This window comes from Drosophila ananassae, chromosome 2R (assembly GCF_017639315.1).
Source record: "Drosophila ananassae strain 14024-0371.13 chromosome 2R, ASM1763931v2, whole genome shotgun sequence".
NCBI lineage: Eukaryota > Metazoa > Arthropoda > Insecta > Diptera > Drosophilidae > Drosophila > Drosophila ananassae.
In genome coordinates, this window is record NC_057928.1 from 13,593,176 (window position 1) to 13,610,940 (window position 17,765).

Below are 17,765 nucleotides of genomic sequence, written 5' to 3' on the forward strand. Positions count from 1 at the left end.
CTGCCCATTTAACCGCAAGCCATGCTTCTAATGCCGCGTTGGCATAAATTTAAAGCAGCAGCTGCGGTTTTTCCACCGCTTTTCCCTGGGTTTTCCCTCATACCCTTGCCTCTTACTGATAGTCTCTGTGTCCCTTTCACTTTGTGGGCGATGGGCGATGGGCGGTGGGTGGTGAGTGAGTGGGTGGTAGTGGGATTTGTTCTACTATCTATCCCACTTTCGACTAAAAGCCAAGTGATAGCCAGAGAGAGAATAGAGAAATGGATAGAAAGACCATTACGAAAACTAACCCAGGTAGCCAGGCTTTAAAACCCAAAAAGCATTTTATGTTGCTAATTGATTTTTCAAACACCATACACCCCCACCTACCATCACCCACCACCCACTTACTTTTGTTGTTGTTAGTGTCCGTGTTGCGGCTGCCATTGCGCTTTTGTTTGGCATTCAATTAACGGGAATTTGCATTTTATCTATAGATACACTTTGCCACTATATATTTGGCATATACCCATTTGTACACCTCTCCCCGGCTACCAATATCGGTTGGGGTTGAGTGGGCGGGCGGACGGTCCGCTGGAAAAACAAAAATCTCAAGTGATAAATCAACAAGACAGGCTTAAAAATACAACTACACTACATGCTGTTCTGTTCAAATTCCTATGCTGATGTATTAAAGTCTTTAATTACAGCATTTAGCATTGATCTTCGGAATCACTCAGCCTAGACAAGAAAAAATTCCATAGATTGTAAAAATAAATACGACAGTAAACCTAGATTCTCACCTTTCGAGGGTTGTATCTACTCTTAACTCATAATGCTAACTCTTATTAACGAAGAAGATAATCATTTTAAAAGCCAACCTCGCTATATTGTTATTAAACAACAAACATAGCCTCTAAATAATTATAATTATTGTTTTCCGTACTCAGTTTGCTCATCTTGGCTTCTGTAATTGCAAAAGTTAGAATAAACGCAAGGTAGAACATAGTTTTTATGATCTTTGAGTTAGATACAGCTTTCGTTAATTATTTCTTGCTTAAATGCAAATTTTACACATTTAAGTAATAAATATTAAAAATTAAAAGGTGTGAGAAACGTCCTACTTTTTGGTAGTCTCTAGGTACTGTAATTTGAAGATATTCTTGAAATATCTCTTCTATAGAATCACAATTGATCTAGAATCTTATATAAGATAGATCTTGAAACTCTCTCTCTCTGTAAGTTATCTATAAATAGGTTTCATTCAATAAAAATACTAGTACTAAGTTCATTACCTACCTCACGTTACTCAATATTGTCCAGAAACCAGAAAGAAACTGAGACGGAAACCCCCGACACCAAATAACGCCCACCTTTAGAGATATATCTTGATGGATCTGGCCTAGACTGTTAATGATAGTACCCCTTCCGGATCGAGGTGTACTACCTCCCCTCCTTCACGCCCCATACATAATGTATGGGCGTAATAACAATTATTATCAGCCCGGCCAGTTCATAAAGCTCGATGGGCCCGGTCTGGACCTCACATGCATACATAAATAATACATGAATGGAGAGATGACCGCGGAGTGGATGGCCAGCAATTGCAGTTGGATTTTACGATGGTCTTCGAATCGGAGTTGGAGTTGGGGTTCCTCAGTCTCAAGGCCACGTTACACACTTGAATATTGGAGCTGCATTGTCTGAGGCAGGGCGGGGCAGGGCATACCCTGGGTACTAACCGGTTTATGCCACAGAAGCGATCTGGTTGATCTTTGCTGCTGCAGCTTCTTCTCTTATTTTCTCGCCTGGTTGGTCTTCTCGCCTGGCTACAATTTGGCAATTTCCAACAAAAAATACGGCAAAAACAATGCCTGGCGTGACATTGAATTGTAAATGCTGGCGATAAAAAACGCTGAACGCATAAAATATACGAAAAAGCCAAAGAAAACGTAGGTCAGAGAAGTAAATAAAATGCAAGCCGACATCGGATGCATGTGAATTTTTCAGTTTTCAGTTTTCAGTTCATGCTTCGCCCAAAACCACAGAATATCATGTCCTATAGAGATGATAACGTGAAGAGGGTTGGTTTAAAAAAAAGATATATATTAAATAGAAAAGCTAAGAAATAGTTGAGACATTATAATTGGTTCTAATTTCTGTTTAGCTAAGAACCAGGAACATCAGGAAGCAATATTTGATTGGTAATAAATCGTCAAAAAAATCAGGCTAGACTGTTTTTTCCAAAAGACTTGTTGTCTTGAATAATTACTAGTTTACACACTTTTTAGGCCATAAATAAAGTACTCCATAATTACATACCTGCCAGATGGGCGTATGATGTTTTTAACTAAACTTGATTTGCTTCTTTAAAAAAAAAACAACTAATAGCTATTATAGTTACTTTTTAATGTCAATCTTGGGAGAATAATTGTCTTAAATTACCACAATTAGAAAATGTCTCTTTTGTAAAAGAAAGTAAAGTTTTAAAACTAAAAAGGACTAAAAGGACTAGTTCGATAGTTTCAACACGTGCCGCAGCCATCGCCAAAGGTCTCTGGGCCAACATTGTTTACTTTATTCGCATCGCCTGCTCCTACTGCTGCTCTTCGTCCTTTATCCCTTATGCATACCCCGCCCCACAACCCTGGAACTTCCGCCCCGCCCCCACGCTGATCCTTTTGGTCAGCTGGCGCTTCTTCGTGTTCATCCTCCTCGGCTTGCTTGTAAAAGACATTGACATTTTTTTCCGCTGCCCTACTAGTATAGCAGTGCTCCCCGCCGCTTCTCTTTACTTTGTTGTCGTTGTTTAATGGTTTTTTATACATATTTTTTGCTCGTTTTTTGTAGCATTACGTCACTTTCACTGTAGTTTGCGGCTTAAGGCAGCATTTGTTTGCCATTGTTGTTGCTGGTGTTACTCTGCTGGCCGTTGTTTGCACTTGTTTTTGGTACAAACAAGCAAATTGCAATAAAAATGCTCAAATTTATGGTCCACTGGCATACATACATTTTGTTTTGGGATGATTTATCCGAGACTTTTGTTCGCCTTTGCTTTCCGGCGGCACAATTTATGTCCGTTTACATGGCAAACTTTACAGTATTCAGTTTCACTATTATTTTTCTCTCTTGCTGCCTGTTTTTTTCTTCATCTTTTTTTTTTGGTTCAAGTTCATCAGTTGGCCAGTGACGAGCGTTGAATTCGCAACTGGCAACTGGGTCCAGGTCCCGTCTTTATCGTCTTTATAAATGCGTCGTTATATTCCACGTTAGACACGTATGTAGTTTTTGTTGGTTTTTGCTCCGCAGTCGAGTTGGGTAAATACTCATTGCGGACAGTCGGTCGAGTATGATTTACTCAAACGCCAGATAGTATCAAGTATACGCCATGTTAGCCGCATATTCTAGGCACACCCACGTTACGTATACGCCCTGTGGGTCGCACGGCTGATGGCCATTGACTGATAAGAATCGGTCTGCAATAAAGTCATTAGACCAGTTAACGTGCCCTGACTAAACAGATCGGTAATGAGGCTAATTTCCTCGTTGCCAAATGCCATCAAATTTCGGCCAGTTTGTTTTTTAATCAGTCAGCAATGTGGTTACTTCAGAGTATGATTTTTGTGATCGTTTTAGAGGTCCATAGTGTGAGTGGTTTGAATAAATTATGTATTTCCCTCCCAAATATCGGTTCTGCCTTTTAGCTTAACTTGCAATTTGAGGAGTTTTATGTCAAGTCCTTTGTTCCTGATGAAATTCACATAGCCTACGATATAGAGAACTTCGAGGTGATCAATGTGAACCTAACTGTGAGAGTCCCCTTTCCCGGCAAGCTCCTGATGCACATTTTTGTGAGGCAGCTCTCAGACCAGATGGGTGGATCAGACACCAAGGACTTGCTGCGCTTCAGGAACTTGGATCTGTGCAAGATATTCGACTCACTGCGAAATATCACATTGGAAAACATCCAGGGCGAAAGTGTGCTGCCATCCACTTTTTTCGTATCATGTCCTTTGGTTCCTGGATTTTATTACGTGGAAAATGGCGTATTTAATGTCAAACTGGTGCCCTTTCGGATTCCAGATGGCAGATACATGGCGTTGCTGGAACTGATTCAGGTGTACGAGGATGTTATCAAGCTGGTTTCCTGCAGAATAAAGTTTGTGATGAAGCGACCACCGGGTTATAAGGAGCCCTCCTCCTTCGCCAGCAGTGAAGAAGGAGAAACTCTAGAAAAAGTCACAAAGCCTCCGACCACCACCACAAAAGCTCAGCCAGAGGTCACCGAACCCAGTGAAGATCCTTATGAGGAGGTGACGGAGCCCAGTGAAGATGAATACGAAGCTCCCAATGATTACTATTAAAGATAGAGTTAAAGATAGATAGATATGTTTTGCATAATTTCATCCGTATTTTATTACCTCTGTCTTCATAACACGTGCTAAATTAAATTTATTGCCACCTACGAATGGAGACATCTCACCCATGACTTCGGCCACGCCTATATCACTTAATTGAAAGCCCCAGGGGCATGGGAAACTTATAAAATAACACCAAAACTTGAAATGAAACCGCTCGAGACACGGCGACGACAAATAAGCGACTCAAAGACATTCATTCAATCTTATCTGTTACATTGTTGCACCGCTGAACTTTGCTTTGACAACCGCGCCAAAGACATTTATTTACGAGTAACAACTATGGAATGTATTCGGAGCTGACATTGGCCTTTGGGCATTCTCGAAAGTGCGTAAATTTACATAATTAGAGTGGGGCATGTGTTTCCGGTTTTTTTTTTGGATGAAACAGATCAACTGCAAGATCATCGTCGCCTCCAATGACTTGGCAGAAATGAGTGGCCTCCGTAATGGTATCAGTTTGGTTATGGTTTTGATTTTGTTTTATGACGAAGCCCAACCCAAAAAAGTTCCATCATTTAGCAGCACCTTTATTGATCTAGTGTTTCCAGTCTTCAGGCCTGATGGAAACTATGTAGAAGTGGCAAATATTTACGGATCTTTGATATTCACCCTCGTTCTCAAGTGATAATTCACTAAATTGGCTTGGCCACTGTCCGATCTGTCTGATTTGGCGAGGGGCGTCATCGCATTGCTCTTGAACTTGAAGTGTTAAACTGTTTAAACCGAGACATTAAGTGGGTGATGTAGGAATTAGTAAGCTTGGTAAACTTCCTCGAATATTCCACCTAAACTTGACCAAATATCGCATTCGAAATTGACCTTCATTTGAGCCTTGTTTTCATTTACTCAGTACGATTATTATTTAATCAGCGATCAACTTCTTCAGAGGCTCAAACAAAACTAAACAAAAGACGAGCAAAAGCAAATAGGGCGACTTGGTTTCGGTGTTTTAGTTTTCGGTTTTTAGTTGTTTAAAGACGTCTGATTTGCACCTGCCCGCTGAGGGCCACGCCCCTTAGCTCCACTTTGCTTGGCTTTTGGCCAGGTTTTCGATTTTTTTGTTTACTGATATTTCTTTTGGTTAAGCGCCTCATTTATTCCTCTGCCTTTTGTTTATGTATCGTTCATTTGTCCAGTTCTCCACATTGCAGATTGCAGTTTACATATGACATTATCATCGGTGGTCGGCGGTTGTCCGGCTATAAAAACCCCTGATCGCAGATGGAGCTAGGTGCAGTCGATTTTTGGATTAATCAGCGTAACATCTACCCAGCAAAAGCCATCATGAAGTACCTGGCCCTGGTAAGTCAAGTTTTGAACAAATCTTTACAGTTTATTAATATATTAACCCCTTTTAGACCCTTTTCGTTTGCCTGCTGGCCATTGCCATTGTTTCTTCAGTTCCCGTGGACGAGTCCTTGATTGGGGATAACATTTACCAACCGGCTTTTGATGATGTCCAGCGGCCCCAGGATCCCCAGGCTCTCTTTAAGCTGAAGAAGCTGCTTAAGCTGAAGAAACTCCTGGGCTAGAAAGGAAGCTCAAAAATTCGCTTTCAACATATTAAGCTCAGTTCAGATTCTAGTCCAAGTCCACTTAACCCATCCAAGTCAAGATGATGGGGAATATATTCAAAATTTAAGCTCCTTTGCCTAGATAATACCATAAACCCATACACACACACATAAGAGTACGGTATACGTAATAAATTTAATTTTCATACAACAAATGGCAAGTGCCAGTCGGCTTTCTTATGTCATCCATTGGGGGGATCACCAGCTCCAGCTTCAGGTCCGACCGAAAAGGAGCTAATGACCACTGCTGGCAGCAGGTCGAGTTTTTGTTTATTTAGATCTCAATGGGAATAACGAGTTCCCTGCTGGCACGAGCAGTGAGAGTGTGAAAAGCGAACGGCATCTTCCTTTGCGGGCTTCAAACGCACTTACATATTGCAGGCATTGGCCAATCGCTGTCCTACATAAATGAAAATCAACAAGAAAAGCTAATGGGCCAACCCGAAGCTCTTATACCCTTTCATTTAATCACTAATTTGCCAAAGTTTACATTTTAAAGATAAAGATAATAAACAATGTCTTTGACTTTATTTTGTTCGGCCAAGATTCCGTTCACTGATCGGTTAAGAAATAGTTAAGATATACAATAAAAAGCGATTGAAAAGTTGCGATTTTGGCCAAGTTAAAAAGTATCTGAAACGTGAGACCAATTTTTGTATTTCCGTAATGGAAAAATGTGTATAACTCGGCTAATATCTGACAGATCCACAAATGTCATACCTTCCCGATCTTGAAACTTCGAGTAGAATCATTCTCAATCAAAACCTGGCAGCAAAATTTTGGACCCATTTTTCAATATTTTTCAAAGGGGTAACATCATGATTTTGGCCAAAAATTGGGTCAAATTTTATTTGTTTGAATTTTCCAATCTTTTGATGCAGTTCGAAGCGCGTTAGAGTTCTGATTGAGGAATGGTATTCTGTTTACTGATCGGTTAAGAAATAGTTACGATATACACTAAGAAGTGATTGAAAAGTTCCGATTTTGGCCAAGTTAAAAAGTATCTGAAACTTGAGACCAATTTTTGTATTTTCGTAATGGAAAAATGTGTATAATTCGGCCAAAATTTGACAGATCCACAAATGTCATACCTTCCCGATCTTGGAACTTCGAGTAGAATCATTCTCAATCAAAACCTGGGAACAAAATTTTGGACCCATTTTTCGATATTTTTCAAAGGGGTAACATCATGATTTTGGCCAAAAATTGGGTCAAATTTTATTTGTTTGAATTTTCCAATATTTTGATGCAGTTCGAAGCGCATTAGAGTTCTGATTGTGAAATGGTATTCTGTTTACTGATCGGTTAAGAAATAGTTAAGATATACAATAAAAAGCGATTGAAAAGTTCCGATTTTGGCCAAGTTAAAAAGTATCTGAAACTTGAGACCAATTTTTGTATTTTCGTAATGGAAAAATGTGTATAATTCGGCCAAAATTTGACAGATCCACAAATGTCATACCTTCCCGATCTTGGAACTTCGAGTAGAATCATTCTCAATCAAAACCTGGGAACAAAATTTTGGACCCATTTTTCGATATTTTTCAAAGGGGTAACATCATGATTTTGGCCAAAAATTGGGTCAAATTTTATTTGTTTGAATTTTCCAATATTTTGATGCAGTTCGAAGCGCATTAGAGTTCTGATTGTGAAATGGTCTACCGTTTACCGATCGGTTGAGAAATAGTTAAGATATACACTAAGAATTGATTGAAAAGTTCCGATTTTGGCCAAGTTAAAAAGTATCTGAAACTTGAGACCAATTTTTGTATTTTCGTAATGGAAAAATGTGTATAATTCGGCCAAAATTTGACAGATCCACAAATGTCATACCTTCCCGATCTTGGAACTTCGAGTAGAATCATTCTCAATCAAAACCTGGGAACAAAATTTTGGACCCATTTTTCGATATTTTTCAAAGGGGTAACATCATGATTTTGGCCAAAAATTGGGTCAAATTTTATTTGTTTGAATTTTCCAATCTTTTGATGCAGTTCGAAGCGCGTTAGAGTTCTGATTGAGGAATGGTATTCTGTTTACTGATCGGTTAAGAAATAGTTACGATATACACTAAGAAGTGATTGAAAAGTTCCGATTTTGGCCAAGTTAAAAAGTATCTGAAACTTGAGACCAATTTTTGTATTTCCGTAATGGAAAAATGTGTATAACTCGGCTAATATCTGACAGATCCACAAATGTCATACCTTCCCGATCTTAGAACTTCGAGTAGAATCATTCTCAATCAAAACCTGGCAACAAAATGTTGGACCCATTTTTCGATATTTTTCAAAGGGGTAACTCATGATTTTGGCCAAAAAATGAGACCACATTTTTTCGGATCTTTTTTCCAATCTTTAAATGCAGATCGATGGCGACTAGAACTATGATTCATAAATGGCATTCCTTTTTTGAATTGGTGGCGAAATAGTGAAAATATTCACTAAAAGGTGTTTGAAAAGCTTCGATTTTGGCCACATAAAAAAAATCTAAACGTAGTTTCAGTTTTTAAATTGTTTGTAATGGAAAAATTGATATTACTCGGCCAATAATTGACAGATCCAGAAATGTTATACCTTCCCGATCTTGGAACTTTGAGTAGCTTCATTCTATAGCAAAACCTGGCAATACAAAAATTGAGCCAATTTTCGAAATTATTTCATCCGATCTCGATTTTGAACAGACAAAGAATTTAATATGGATATATTTTACTTTAAACATTTTTGCTACTTTAAAAGAGCAGGCAAACAAATTTTGTTCGAAAAACCTCACTGCTAACAAATGACTCAAGAAACAAACTTGAGTCTCCATCCAATTCCACCAAAAGTAACACTGATTTTTGACCAAATAAGTATATTTAATTCATCTCATGTTTTTTCTGTCTTTTGTTTGTTTCTTAAAAGTCTAAACACATAGTTAATCTAAACATCCGTGCTTGAGAAGCATGGCTAATTCCAGGGTGCAAAGTCTAACCCAGGAAAAGCAGTTTCTTGAGCAGCTTCAGCTTGAGCAGGAAGGACTGGTCGTCCGATGGGTTGACGGATTCGCTGCCAGGACCTTCCAGACCCTCGGGCACAGCCTCTTCGCGGGGCGCAGCGTTGGTAAGGACCAGGCACATGGCGATGCAAAGGAAGACACTCTGAAAAGGACACGAAACAGATAATCCATAGTGAGTTAGGTAACTTGGTAATCCATTCAGCACGGCAGACGCACCAGGAGCAAGAACTTCATGTTGATTGTGGCTGGAGGGGGGCTTCGGTTGGGCTTGATTTGATCGATGATCGTTGACAGACCTGCTTGCACTGAACACAGACATCGCCGACCCGTCTATTTATATGCCATCAGCCGGCAGGCGTGAGATGTGAGCTGAGAGCTGTAAGTGGCTTGGCCGGCAGACTGCTCGTCTTTCATAGAAATTAAAACAACGACGGAGGCTCGAAGATTCGGTGAGTCGGGCAAGCAAGGCGGGCAATCAATTTGCTTGGACTATTAAATGTGATTTTAGCGTACCACGCATATGGAGCAATCGCGATAACAAAAGCCGGTCCAAACTGTCTCATTTGTGGATCATTTCTCACCTTTTCGGGCTACCTTTTTGTGGTTGCATTGTGCGGGGGTCTCTAAGTACACATTTTCGGCAATTTGTATCGACTGGCTTGCGGTTTCTCCGAAGTTATCTCTTTTTGCTAATCGGCGTTTCCTTGGTTCTGGCTGCTATTTGTTCTGGCCATTAGCTGTGAACAAATTCTCTGCCAAATACTAATTAGCAGCTTGACATTGGCCTTAACGCCGAGTCAGGTATTAGCCATTGAGTTCTTTTCACACCAGCATAATAGACCTAAAATAGTTTCGTTTTAATCTTTATGGTACAGGATGTTGGTCTTAACTAGATAAGAGTGTGAATTATTCAAATGTTATACGTTTTTAAAAAAAACACATGTTGATTTAAAAAGTAAGAATAGAGAAAACAACTAAATTTGGTATTCTTTTTAAGAATGTTATTTAATTTTTGAATAATTAAGTTTTTTTTATCAAAATACCAATAAACAAATATTAAATAATTCAAAATCGTAACGGTCGCCGCCAATTGGAATTTATAGGGTTGTCCCGTTGGTTCCAATTGGAATATATCTTGGAACGCAACTGGTCACACTAAAATAAAACAACAACTGAATTAAACAACAAGAAAAAGTAATACATATAGAAAAAATTTTTAGACAATATATAAGTTACCAAATCGCAGTCAGTCCAAATTCGAAACACACCCACACCCACCTGCACTCACACATACATCTTAACAAAAGAACAGGAGCGCCCCAGCAGCCTTGAACAATGACGGGTTCTTTCAGTGTAAAACTAAAATCCAAAAAAGGTCAATTTATTGTCAGCGACCTGAACGAAAATACTACGCTTGGAGAACTCAAAACGAGAATAGCCGAGGCCACCGCCATCCAGCCACCGCAACTGCACGTCCTCGTGGGCTATCCTCCCAAGCCATTGGACCTCTCCCAGCAGAAGGAGCAGCAGGACCTCAAAACCGTGGGAATTAACAGCGGTGAGACATTGATTGTGGAGGAGAAGGTGGCCCCCGCTCCCGCTCCTTCTTCCGCTCCAGCTCCCACTGCCACTACAACATTCGGATCCACCCTGGAGGACGACGAGGCTTTGGCACGTCGTTTACAGGCGGAGGAGGATGCAGAGCAGCTGCGTCAAGAGGCTGCCTCTGGAGCTGCTGGCCCTCAGCAGGATCTGCCGGTGGCACCAACGGAAAGCGGACCGAACGGTGACTTCAACGGCATTCTTTTGAAAAAGGTGGTGCCCGCGGATAATTCGTGCCTGTTCACCAGTATCCGGTTCGTTCTGAACGGGAAAGTGGACAACGAAGGCAGCGAGATGATGCGCCATATAATTGCCCAGGAAGTGGCCGCGGATACTCAACAGTACAATGACGCCGTACTGGGCAAGTCTAATGCCGAGTACTGTTCATGGATCCAGAAGGCGGACTCCTGGGGTGGCGCCATTGAGGTGTCTATCCTGTCCAACTACTACGGCATCGAGATCGACGTGGTGGACATCCAAAATGCAATAATCAATCGTTTCGGCGAGGATAAGAACTTCGGACTGCGCGTCTTCCTGCTCTTTGACGGCATCCACTACGATCCGCTCTACATGGAGACCGCCCAAAGCACTGCCCCTGCCACCATCTTCCCGGTGGAGGAAATGGGGGTCTACCATCAGGCGGAGCAATTAGCCAACGAGGCCAAGTCATCACGGCAGTTTACCAACGTGGACAAGTTCACACTGAGATGTATGCAGTGCGATGTGATGCTGGTGGGTCAACTCCAGGCCAAGCATCACGCTGAGGAGACGGGTCATGACCAGTTTGGGGAGATTTAATACGTCCTGATAGTCGGCACCATCTACATCGTGGCTTTTGTACTATTCGCCTACTACCTGCTATCCACCTAGAGCGAAAGTTTAATGAGTTTCCACGCCCAACGTACAAGCTGAATCACTCTACCTCCACACCCAATCCCACGCCTATGTTATTTAAACAGCCTGTAATTCATAAATACGTTTTATCCCTTCTCTGTTCATAATAAAATTCACATTATCATCCAAGCTAGAATGGGTTTGTTCATTATTATCTAAAGAATGGTAGGTGGCAGGTTACCAAGCCACAATCTCACTGCTAAGACGCCCACGGCGGAGTCATTGCTGCCGGATTCTGGAGGTACGACATCAATACGGCGCTTACACTGAGCATGAAGGAGGACAGTACTTGTTTCGCATCGTCACTGGCCCGGGAGCTGGCAAAACTGATGCAAGAGCAGTACAACGCAAACCAGGCACACCACTTGAGCTGTGGAAATAAATTTCAGTTAAAGATAACCCAAATAGGTGTCTATTTGATAATACCTTCATCATCAGCCCGCACATCGAGAAAATCATTCCCAGAATGTTCATGTAATCCGGCATCATGTCCTCGTTAGCACCGCCACCTTGGCCCTGTAGTTTAGGTGCCTTGTAGCGGTTGATCTTTTCTTTTCTACGGGGGTCTACGGTGATACTCATGTTTAATTTATTAAATTTTCACTAATCATTAAAATAACGAAAATCAGGTCAGATTGCACGGCCCACTGCGAGGAATGTGAATGGTTACTACGTTTCCCAGTGAATGTCAATTTACATTCAGTGGCAACTCTGGAAAACAGCTGTTTTTTATTTACCACCGCGGAGGCTAGCGCGTTTGAATTATTTTATTAATTACATAAATTTCACTGAAAATTTCATCAGAAACTATGGCCCTGCGGTTGCTCAGCCGCTCACTGGTTCCGCACATGCGTAGCATGCAATGGAACGCTACAAGAAGGGGCCTTAATGGTTATAACATGAATTGGGAATTCGCTCCTCTCGTCCCCTGGGTCTTGGGACACAACCGGCATTTCCACGTGCGGATGACGGATGAGGAAGCTGGCCTAAAAGTTAAGAGAGAAGCCAACAGGCATCAAAATCCATTCAAGGAAGAGTTCAAGCAAGAGGACCTCACTGAACTAGTCGAGCATCGCAGGAGACGTAAAGAAAAACCGAAGAAAAAAGTACCGGAAAAGATACGGGACTTTGGTGATCCGGACACTTTTGGTGATGCTAAGGTATTCAACAGTCTTCCAGAGGATCCCGGAGATGCTGAAGAAGAGGCATTCACCAACTCACCCACTCGACGGTCGAAGAAACTTCAGGCTGTAGAGTATGCCCGCCTGATCAAGGACTATCTGAAAGCGAATCGGCTGAACGAGGCCATTGCTGTGCTGGAACAGAGAATGCTGCGCGAGGATCGGGTCAAGCCGGACAAGTACATATACAACCTGTTGATCAGCGGCTGTGCAAAGGCCGGCTACACAAGAAAAGCCTTTACACTATACACCAAGATGCGACAACGAGGGCTACCCGTCACCGGGGGAACGTACACTTCTCTTTTCAATGCCTGTGCCAATGCTCCGTCGCCGAGCGACGGTCTGGCCAAGGCCCAGATCCTCAGGGAGAACATGCTGGAGAAAGGCTACGAACCGAATGTGAAGAACTACAATGCCATGATCAAGGCCTATGGTAGATGTGGAGATGTGAACACGGCCTACATGCTGGCAGATGAAATGGTCGAGCGGCAGCTGGACATGAACGCAGAAACGTTTAACTTTTTGTTGCAAGCGTGTGCTGGAAACACTGAACATGGATTCCGTCATGCTCTTCTCACGTGGCACAAAATGCTGCAACGAAGAATCACTCCCGACTATTACAGCTTTAACGCGATGCTCAGATGTGTGAGGGATTGTGGTTTCGGGGATCTGGATGCGATGAGAGAAGTTCTCGAACAGATCGCACCCTCAGCAGCCAAACAAAGGCGAGTGCTACAGCTGGATGATGGAGAGAAGAGTGACTTGCCAAGTGTTTCTGCTGGGCACTCTTCTGTTCCTGCACAAATCGAAGTATCCACAACAGCCAGCGATCTGGAACTGCCGAATCTCCTACTGCCCAGCCCTCATCTTGGTAGCTTGGTGGCCTTGGAGGAGGTGACGCGACCTCACGAACGATTCCTTCTACTTGGTGGCCTTACAGGCTTCCTGGAGCTTATGAAACAGCACGAAATCACTCCAGACATCGAGACATTCACCACGATGCTGGAGGTAATCCCACCTACACATGCTGCCGAGAAGCAGTTGCTCGCTTTTGTGCGCAAGATTGGCCTTAAAGTGGACATTGACTTCTTCAATATATTGATAAAGAAGCGCTCGATGCGGTTTGATTACGAGAGTGCCAAGGAAGTCCTCTCCATGATCCGCACCGCTGGATTGCGTCCGGATATTGTGACCTATGGCGTGCTGGCTTTGGGCTGTCGCACCCAGGAAGAAGCCAGGGAACTCTTGCAACAAATGCAAGTGGCGGGCGTAAAAATAAACATGCCCATTTTGGGAGCCATGCTGCGACAGGGATGTGCCCAGAAGTCTTTCGGTTACATCAATGAGATTATGCAGTTGAGCCTGGAGGAGGGTGTCAAGCCCAACGAACCTTTTCTGAGACACCTTTACAACTTCCACAGAGGCTGCGCCAGGGCCATCGATGCTAGGGTAAGTTACGAATCTGATCTTCCTTCTGAATGGGCTTTAATAGAAAAATATATATTCCAGCATCCGTCCACCAAGACCGCAGCCTTCAAGAAGGGGCACTCGAAATTCTGTGATAAGTACCGCCTCTTCTACGAGGAGCTTGGACTAGCTGGCCTCAAACTCGAAGACGCCATCGCCAAAGTGAAGGAAAATCCATATGCAAAGTTCAAGGAGCACACGGAAGAAGGCCTGGAGCCACTCAAAACGGATCAAGTCAAGCGAAAAACCAAAGTCCGGAAGTACATCAAGAAAATCAAAATAGACCAGCTCCAAGATGGCCCTCCCGAGGAGCCTCCGAGGAAAATAGAATAAGTTTTAAAGTTAAACAGCCATTAAAGTTTATTTTCGTTAACCAATCATGGTGCGTTTGCGTCCTCTCGCCCTCACCTCCTCAAACTTGGCCAGAACAGCCTCCTCGTCCTTGCCGCACTCCTTGCGGTAGGAGGAGAGAATGCTCTCAAACAGGTAGGGCTGCTCGCTGTGCGTGCTGAGCAGAGCCCGTTCCAGGACATACAGATCCACACCCTTGTCCTCCGTGGCTTGGTTGTAGTGGCTCAGCCCGAAATCAATGAAGACAACTTCGTAGTCGCCTTCCTTCGGGTTAATGAGTATATTCGATGTGGTCAAGTCTCCGTGAATAATGTGGTTCGAGTGCATCTTGCCAATGATTCCACCAATCCTAGTGCACAGCTCCTCCAGAGCTTGCTTCGCCAGATCCTCCGTCTTTCCAGCCACCGTCTCCTGAATGAACTGCTTGGCCGTCTGGGCCTTGTCGAAGTATTCCATGTAGAGCTTATGGGTATTCAGATCCGAGTGGAGGATCCGGGGAGCCAGGATGCCGGCAGCCAGGCACCGGCCGGCAGCCTTAGCTTCGGCCTTCATGCGCTGCCGCGTGATCTGCGTGTCCAGATCCGGGTGCCGGTACTTCTTCACGAACCGCTCCTTAATCAGGCAGGATTCGCCCTTGTAGTTTCCGAGATAGAGTCGCCCCTCGGCTCCTTGCTTCAGGATCTCCAATGACATCTTCAGGTTATTAAAAAACTCGGCTAATGTTTACTTCAAATCCAAAATTCACAGATCCCTCTGTCTTTTAGTGGGATTTATTATTAAAAACTGAACTGGTACACCCCTTTGGACATTCACAGCGAAACGCATACAAGCCGTCAGCTGTTGTCCTCTGTTTTGGATGTTTACACCGACAGCGCCAAGTGATTCATCACCAGGAAAAACCATCATACCTCAGCAGCATCGGACGTTTAAAAACTAAAAGCCTTTAGAAAGAACCTTTCATAAATTCCAAAATGTTTAACAATATTTTCGGCAAGGCACCCACCGTCAAGGAGCAGCAACGCGAGAATGATCGATCTTTAAGGAAGGCCACCAGGGACATTGAACGCGAACGAAGGAAGCTCGAGGAGGAGGAGAAGAAACTGGAGGCCGAGATTCGGAAGACTGCCGCCGCGGGAAACAACGACGCCTGTCGGATTCTAGCCAAGCAATTGGTTGAGATCAGAAAGCAGAAATCGCGCACCTACGCTGCCGCTGGAAAGATTACGTCCATCGGGTATCAGAACAAGAACATGGGTGCCAACATAGCGCTCAGCGAGGCCATGGGCACCACCGCAAAGACGATGGCTAGTATGAATAAGGTGATGCGCCCTGAGGCCATCGGGGCGACTGTGAGACAGTTCCAGGCTGCGAATATGAAAATGGAGATGACCGACGAAATGATAAACGACACCCTGGACGACATGCTGAACGAGTCTGGAGATGAGGACGAGTCCAATGCCGTGGTCAACCAGGTGCTCGACGAGATCGGCATCGAGATCTCTGGAAAAATGTCCAGTATCCCGGCAACGGGATCAGGGGATCTCGAAACAGCCGGCAAGCGGACGGAGAAGGACATCGCCGACCAGCTGGCAAAGCTACGCTCCTCGTAGTTCTCAGATTATCGTAACATGTATTTTTCTATCATCACTGTGAACACTGCTGTTATCCATAGAATTTAAGGAAATATATTTATATACACTGCTTAAAGGCGTGCCGACATTCCACCTCCTGCCACTATCGACTCTCCGGTAACGTAGCTAGCGTCCTCAGAGACTAGGAAAGAGACCACGCCGGCCATTTCTTCGCTGGTGCCCAGACGTCCCATGGGTATCTTGCTAAGGGCAGCTTCGTTTGCCACTTCCTCTTCATGCAGGGCTCTGGAGAACTTGGTTTTGATAACACCGGGAGCGAGGCAGTTCACGCGGATGCCCTCGGGGGCCAGGTCCTTGGCTGCTGCCTTGGTCAGCCCAATTAGAGCCGTCTTGCTGACCGAATAGGCACCCAGTAGCTGAAGATTACGGATTTAGATAAGCAATAAGCACCCACTGATAACCAAAGTACACTAACCTCAAAGGCGTCGTAGCCCGCAATGGAGGACACGAAAACTATGCTGGATCCCTTTTGCTGTCGCAGAAGCGGGAGGGCCTCCTTGGCCAACAAGTAGGAGCTCTTCACGTTCACGTCGAAGATTTTGTCCCACACTTTTTCGTCGCACTCCAGGACACCACCCACTGCGGGGTTGGTGGCCGCGTTACTGACCAGAATGTTCAGCTTGCCGAACTTGCTGATGGTCTCCTCGAAGAGCTGTTTGCGGTCCTGGGCTTCTCCAACATGACACTTCAGTCCATGCACGTTGAGGTTTAGTTTTCGGAGCTCCGCCAAAGCGTTATCCACGTTCTTCTGTTTCCGGCTGCTGATGACCACTGCAGCTCCATCCTCAGCCAATCGCTTGGCAATGGCGAAGCCAATGCTGGAAGGGATTCATTGTAGGATGAAGTATCTTGAAAGGGGGTCTGAGTTTTTATTACCCATCGGTGGAGGCGGTGACCACGGCAACTTTCCCTGCTAGGCGTTTCATCGGGGCGATGTTTGAACTTTGACTATTGCTACTGGACAGTCGTTTGTGGCATAGATTGTGGCCAACAAGTGTTTTCTGGTAATTGTTGTTGTTTTGATCGAGATTCCGGTTTGAACTTTGGCCATTTCCAGTCACAACGGAAGGACTGAGGCGGACTCTTGGCGCTCTGACCACCAGTTGTTTGCCGAAGTGAAACATTTTGCAAAAGGATATTTTTAAGAAGGATATCAAATCGTTGCCTAACAATTGATTTTTCAAATTAAACTTTAAAGAGATCAAATCCCCAACTTGTTTACGGATGCTTCTTCTTTTTGGCGGTTTGTCATTCCCACCGGATCTTATAAGCTTTTCCAAGACCTTGGCGGGTTTTTCAAATATATTATATGGTTTGTGGTTGCTAAATAAACCTTAATAAAATGTTTGCTAAATTAATATAACTTATAGGGGATTTAATAAAGAAGTTAATAAGAATGAATGGTTAAACTTTAAAGAGATCAAATCCCAAACTTGTTTACGGATGCTTCTTCTTTTTGGCGGTTTGCCATTCCCATCGAATCTCGAAAGCTTTTCCAAGACCTTGGCGGTCATTTTCAAAAATATATTATAATTTGCGGTTGCTCAGTAAACTTTAGATAATGAACGTTCATTCAGACTTGATTTTAACGAAATAAATATAACTTTTAATGGATTTAATACATAAATCAATAAAAATAGGATTTATTTA

General features: G+C 43.4%; 9 protein-coding genes and 1 long non-coding RNA gene across 10 annotated transcripts; 5 read left to right on the top strand and 5 right to left on the bottom strand.

Annotated features, from left to right (window-relative positions):
• Positions 1–2,371: 2,371 nt before the first annotated feature.
• Positions 2,372–3,265, bottom strand: LOC123257087. The gene is made up of 2 exons (XR_006507022.1): positions 2,990–3,265; positions 2,372–2,920 (listed from the first exon to the last, which is right to left on the bottom strand). It is a non-coding gene; the product is annotated as an uncharacterized LOC123257087 (long non-coding RNA).
• A 103-nt stretch (positions 3,266–3,368) lies between these two features.
• On the top strand, positions 3,369–4,642 carry LOC6506600. Its single transcript, XM_001957531.4, has 2 exons — positions 3,369–3,626; positions 3,684–4,642. Exons 1-2 carry the CDS (start codon positions 3,576–3,578, stop codon positions 4,341–4,343), a joined length of 711 nt encoding a protein of 236 aa, XP_001957567.1. The 5' UTR covers positions 3,369–3,575; the 3' UTR covers positions 4,344–4,642.
• A 900-nt stretch (positions 4,643–5,542) lies between these two features.
• Positions 5,543–6,129, top strand: LOC6506601. The gene is made up of 2 exons (XM_001957530.4): positions 5,543–5,702; positions 5,759–6,129. The coding sequence occupies exons 1-2, from the start codon at positions 5,622–5,624 to the stop codon at positions 5,930–5,932; spliced, it is 255 nt and encodes an 84-aa protein (XP_001957566.2). The 5' UTR covers positions 5,543–5,621; the 3' UTR covers positions 5,933–6,129.
• Positions 6,130–8,807: 2,678 nt separating this feature from the next.
• Positions 8,808–9,334, bottom strand: LOC6493346. Its single transcript, XM_032454807.2, has 2 exons — positions 9,185–9,334; positions 8,808–9,110 (listed from the first exon to the last, which is right to left on the bottom strand). The coding sequence occupies exons 1-2, from the start codon at positions 9,200–9,202 to the stop codon at positions 8,940–8,942; spliced, it is 189 nt and encodes a 62-aa protein (XP_032310698.2). The 5' UTR covers positions 9,203–9,334; the 3' UTR covers positions 8,808–8,939.
• A 754-nt stretch (positions 9,335–10,088) lies between these two features.
• LOC6506602 (ubiquitin thioesterase OTU1) lies at positions 10,089–11,593 on the top strand. The gene has a single exon (XM_001957528.3). The coding sequence runs from the start codon at positions 10,304–10,306 to the stop codon at positions 11,366–11,368; it is 1,065 nt and encodes a 354-aa protein (XP_001957564.3). The 5' UTR covers positions 10,089–10,303; the 3' UTR covers positions 11,369–11,593.
• On the bottom strand, positions 11,537–12,137 carry LOC6493345 (protein Asterix). Its single transcript, XM_001957527.3, has 2 exons — positions 11,891–12,137; positions 11,537–11,834 (listed from the first exon to the last, which is right to left on the bottom strand). The coding sequence occupies exons 1-2, from the start codon at positions 12,044–12,046 to the stop codon at positions 11,664–11,666; spliced, it is 327 nt and encodes a 108-aa protein (XP_001957563.1). The 5' UTR covers positions 12,047–12,137; the 3' UTR covers positions 11,537–11,663.
• A 36-nt stretch (positions 12,138–12,173) lies between these two features.
• On the top strand, positions 12,174–14,490 carry LOC6506603 (pentatricopeptide repeat-containing protein 1, mitochondrial). The gene is made up of 2 exons (XM_001957526.4): positions 12,174–14,094; positions 14,155–14,490. The coding sequence occupies exons 1-2, from the start codon at positions 12,274–12,276 to the stop codon at positions 14,443–14,445; spliced, it is 2,112 nt and encodes a 703-aa protein (XP_001957562.1). The 5' UTR covers positions 12,174–12,273; the 3' UTR covers positions 14,446–14,490.
• Positions 14,447–15,271, bottom strand: LOC6493344 (EKC/KEOPS complex subunit TP53RK). Its single transcript, XM_001957525.4, has one exon. It carries the CDS (start codon positions 15,154–15,156, stop codon positions 14,482–14,484), a length of 675 nt encoding a protein of 224 aa, XP_001957561.1. The 5' UTR covers positions 15,157–15,271; the 3' UTR covers positions 14,447–14,481.
• A 163-nt stretch (positions 15,272–15,434) lies between these two features.
• On the top strand, positions 15,435–16,170 carry LOC6506605 (charged multivesicular body protein 2b-B). The gene has a single exon (XM_001957524.4). The coding sequence runs from the start codon at positions 15,435–15,437 to the stop codon at positions 16,071–16,073; it is 639 nt and encodes a 212-aa protein (XP_001957560.1). The 3' UTR covers positions 16,074–16,170.
• On the bottom strand, positions 16,074–17,375 carry LOC6493343 (dehydrogenase/reductase SDR family member 4). The gene is made up of 3 exons (XM_001957523.4): positions 16,992–17,375; positions 16,531–16,933; positions 16,074–16,471 (listed from the first exon to the last, which is right to left on the bottom strand). The coding sequence occupies exons 1-3, from the start codon at positions 17,237–17,239 to the stop codon at positions 16,166–16,168; spliced, it is 957 nt and encodes a 318-aa protein (XP_001957559.1). The 5' UTR covers positions 17,240–17,375; the 3' UTR covers positions 16,074–16,165.
• Between the last annotated feature and the right edge of the window lie 390 nt (positions 17,376–17,765).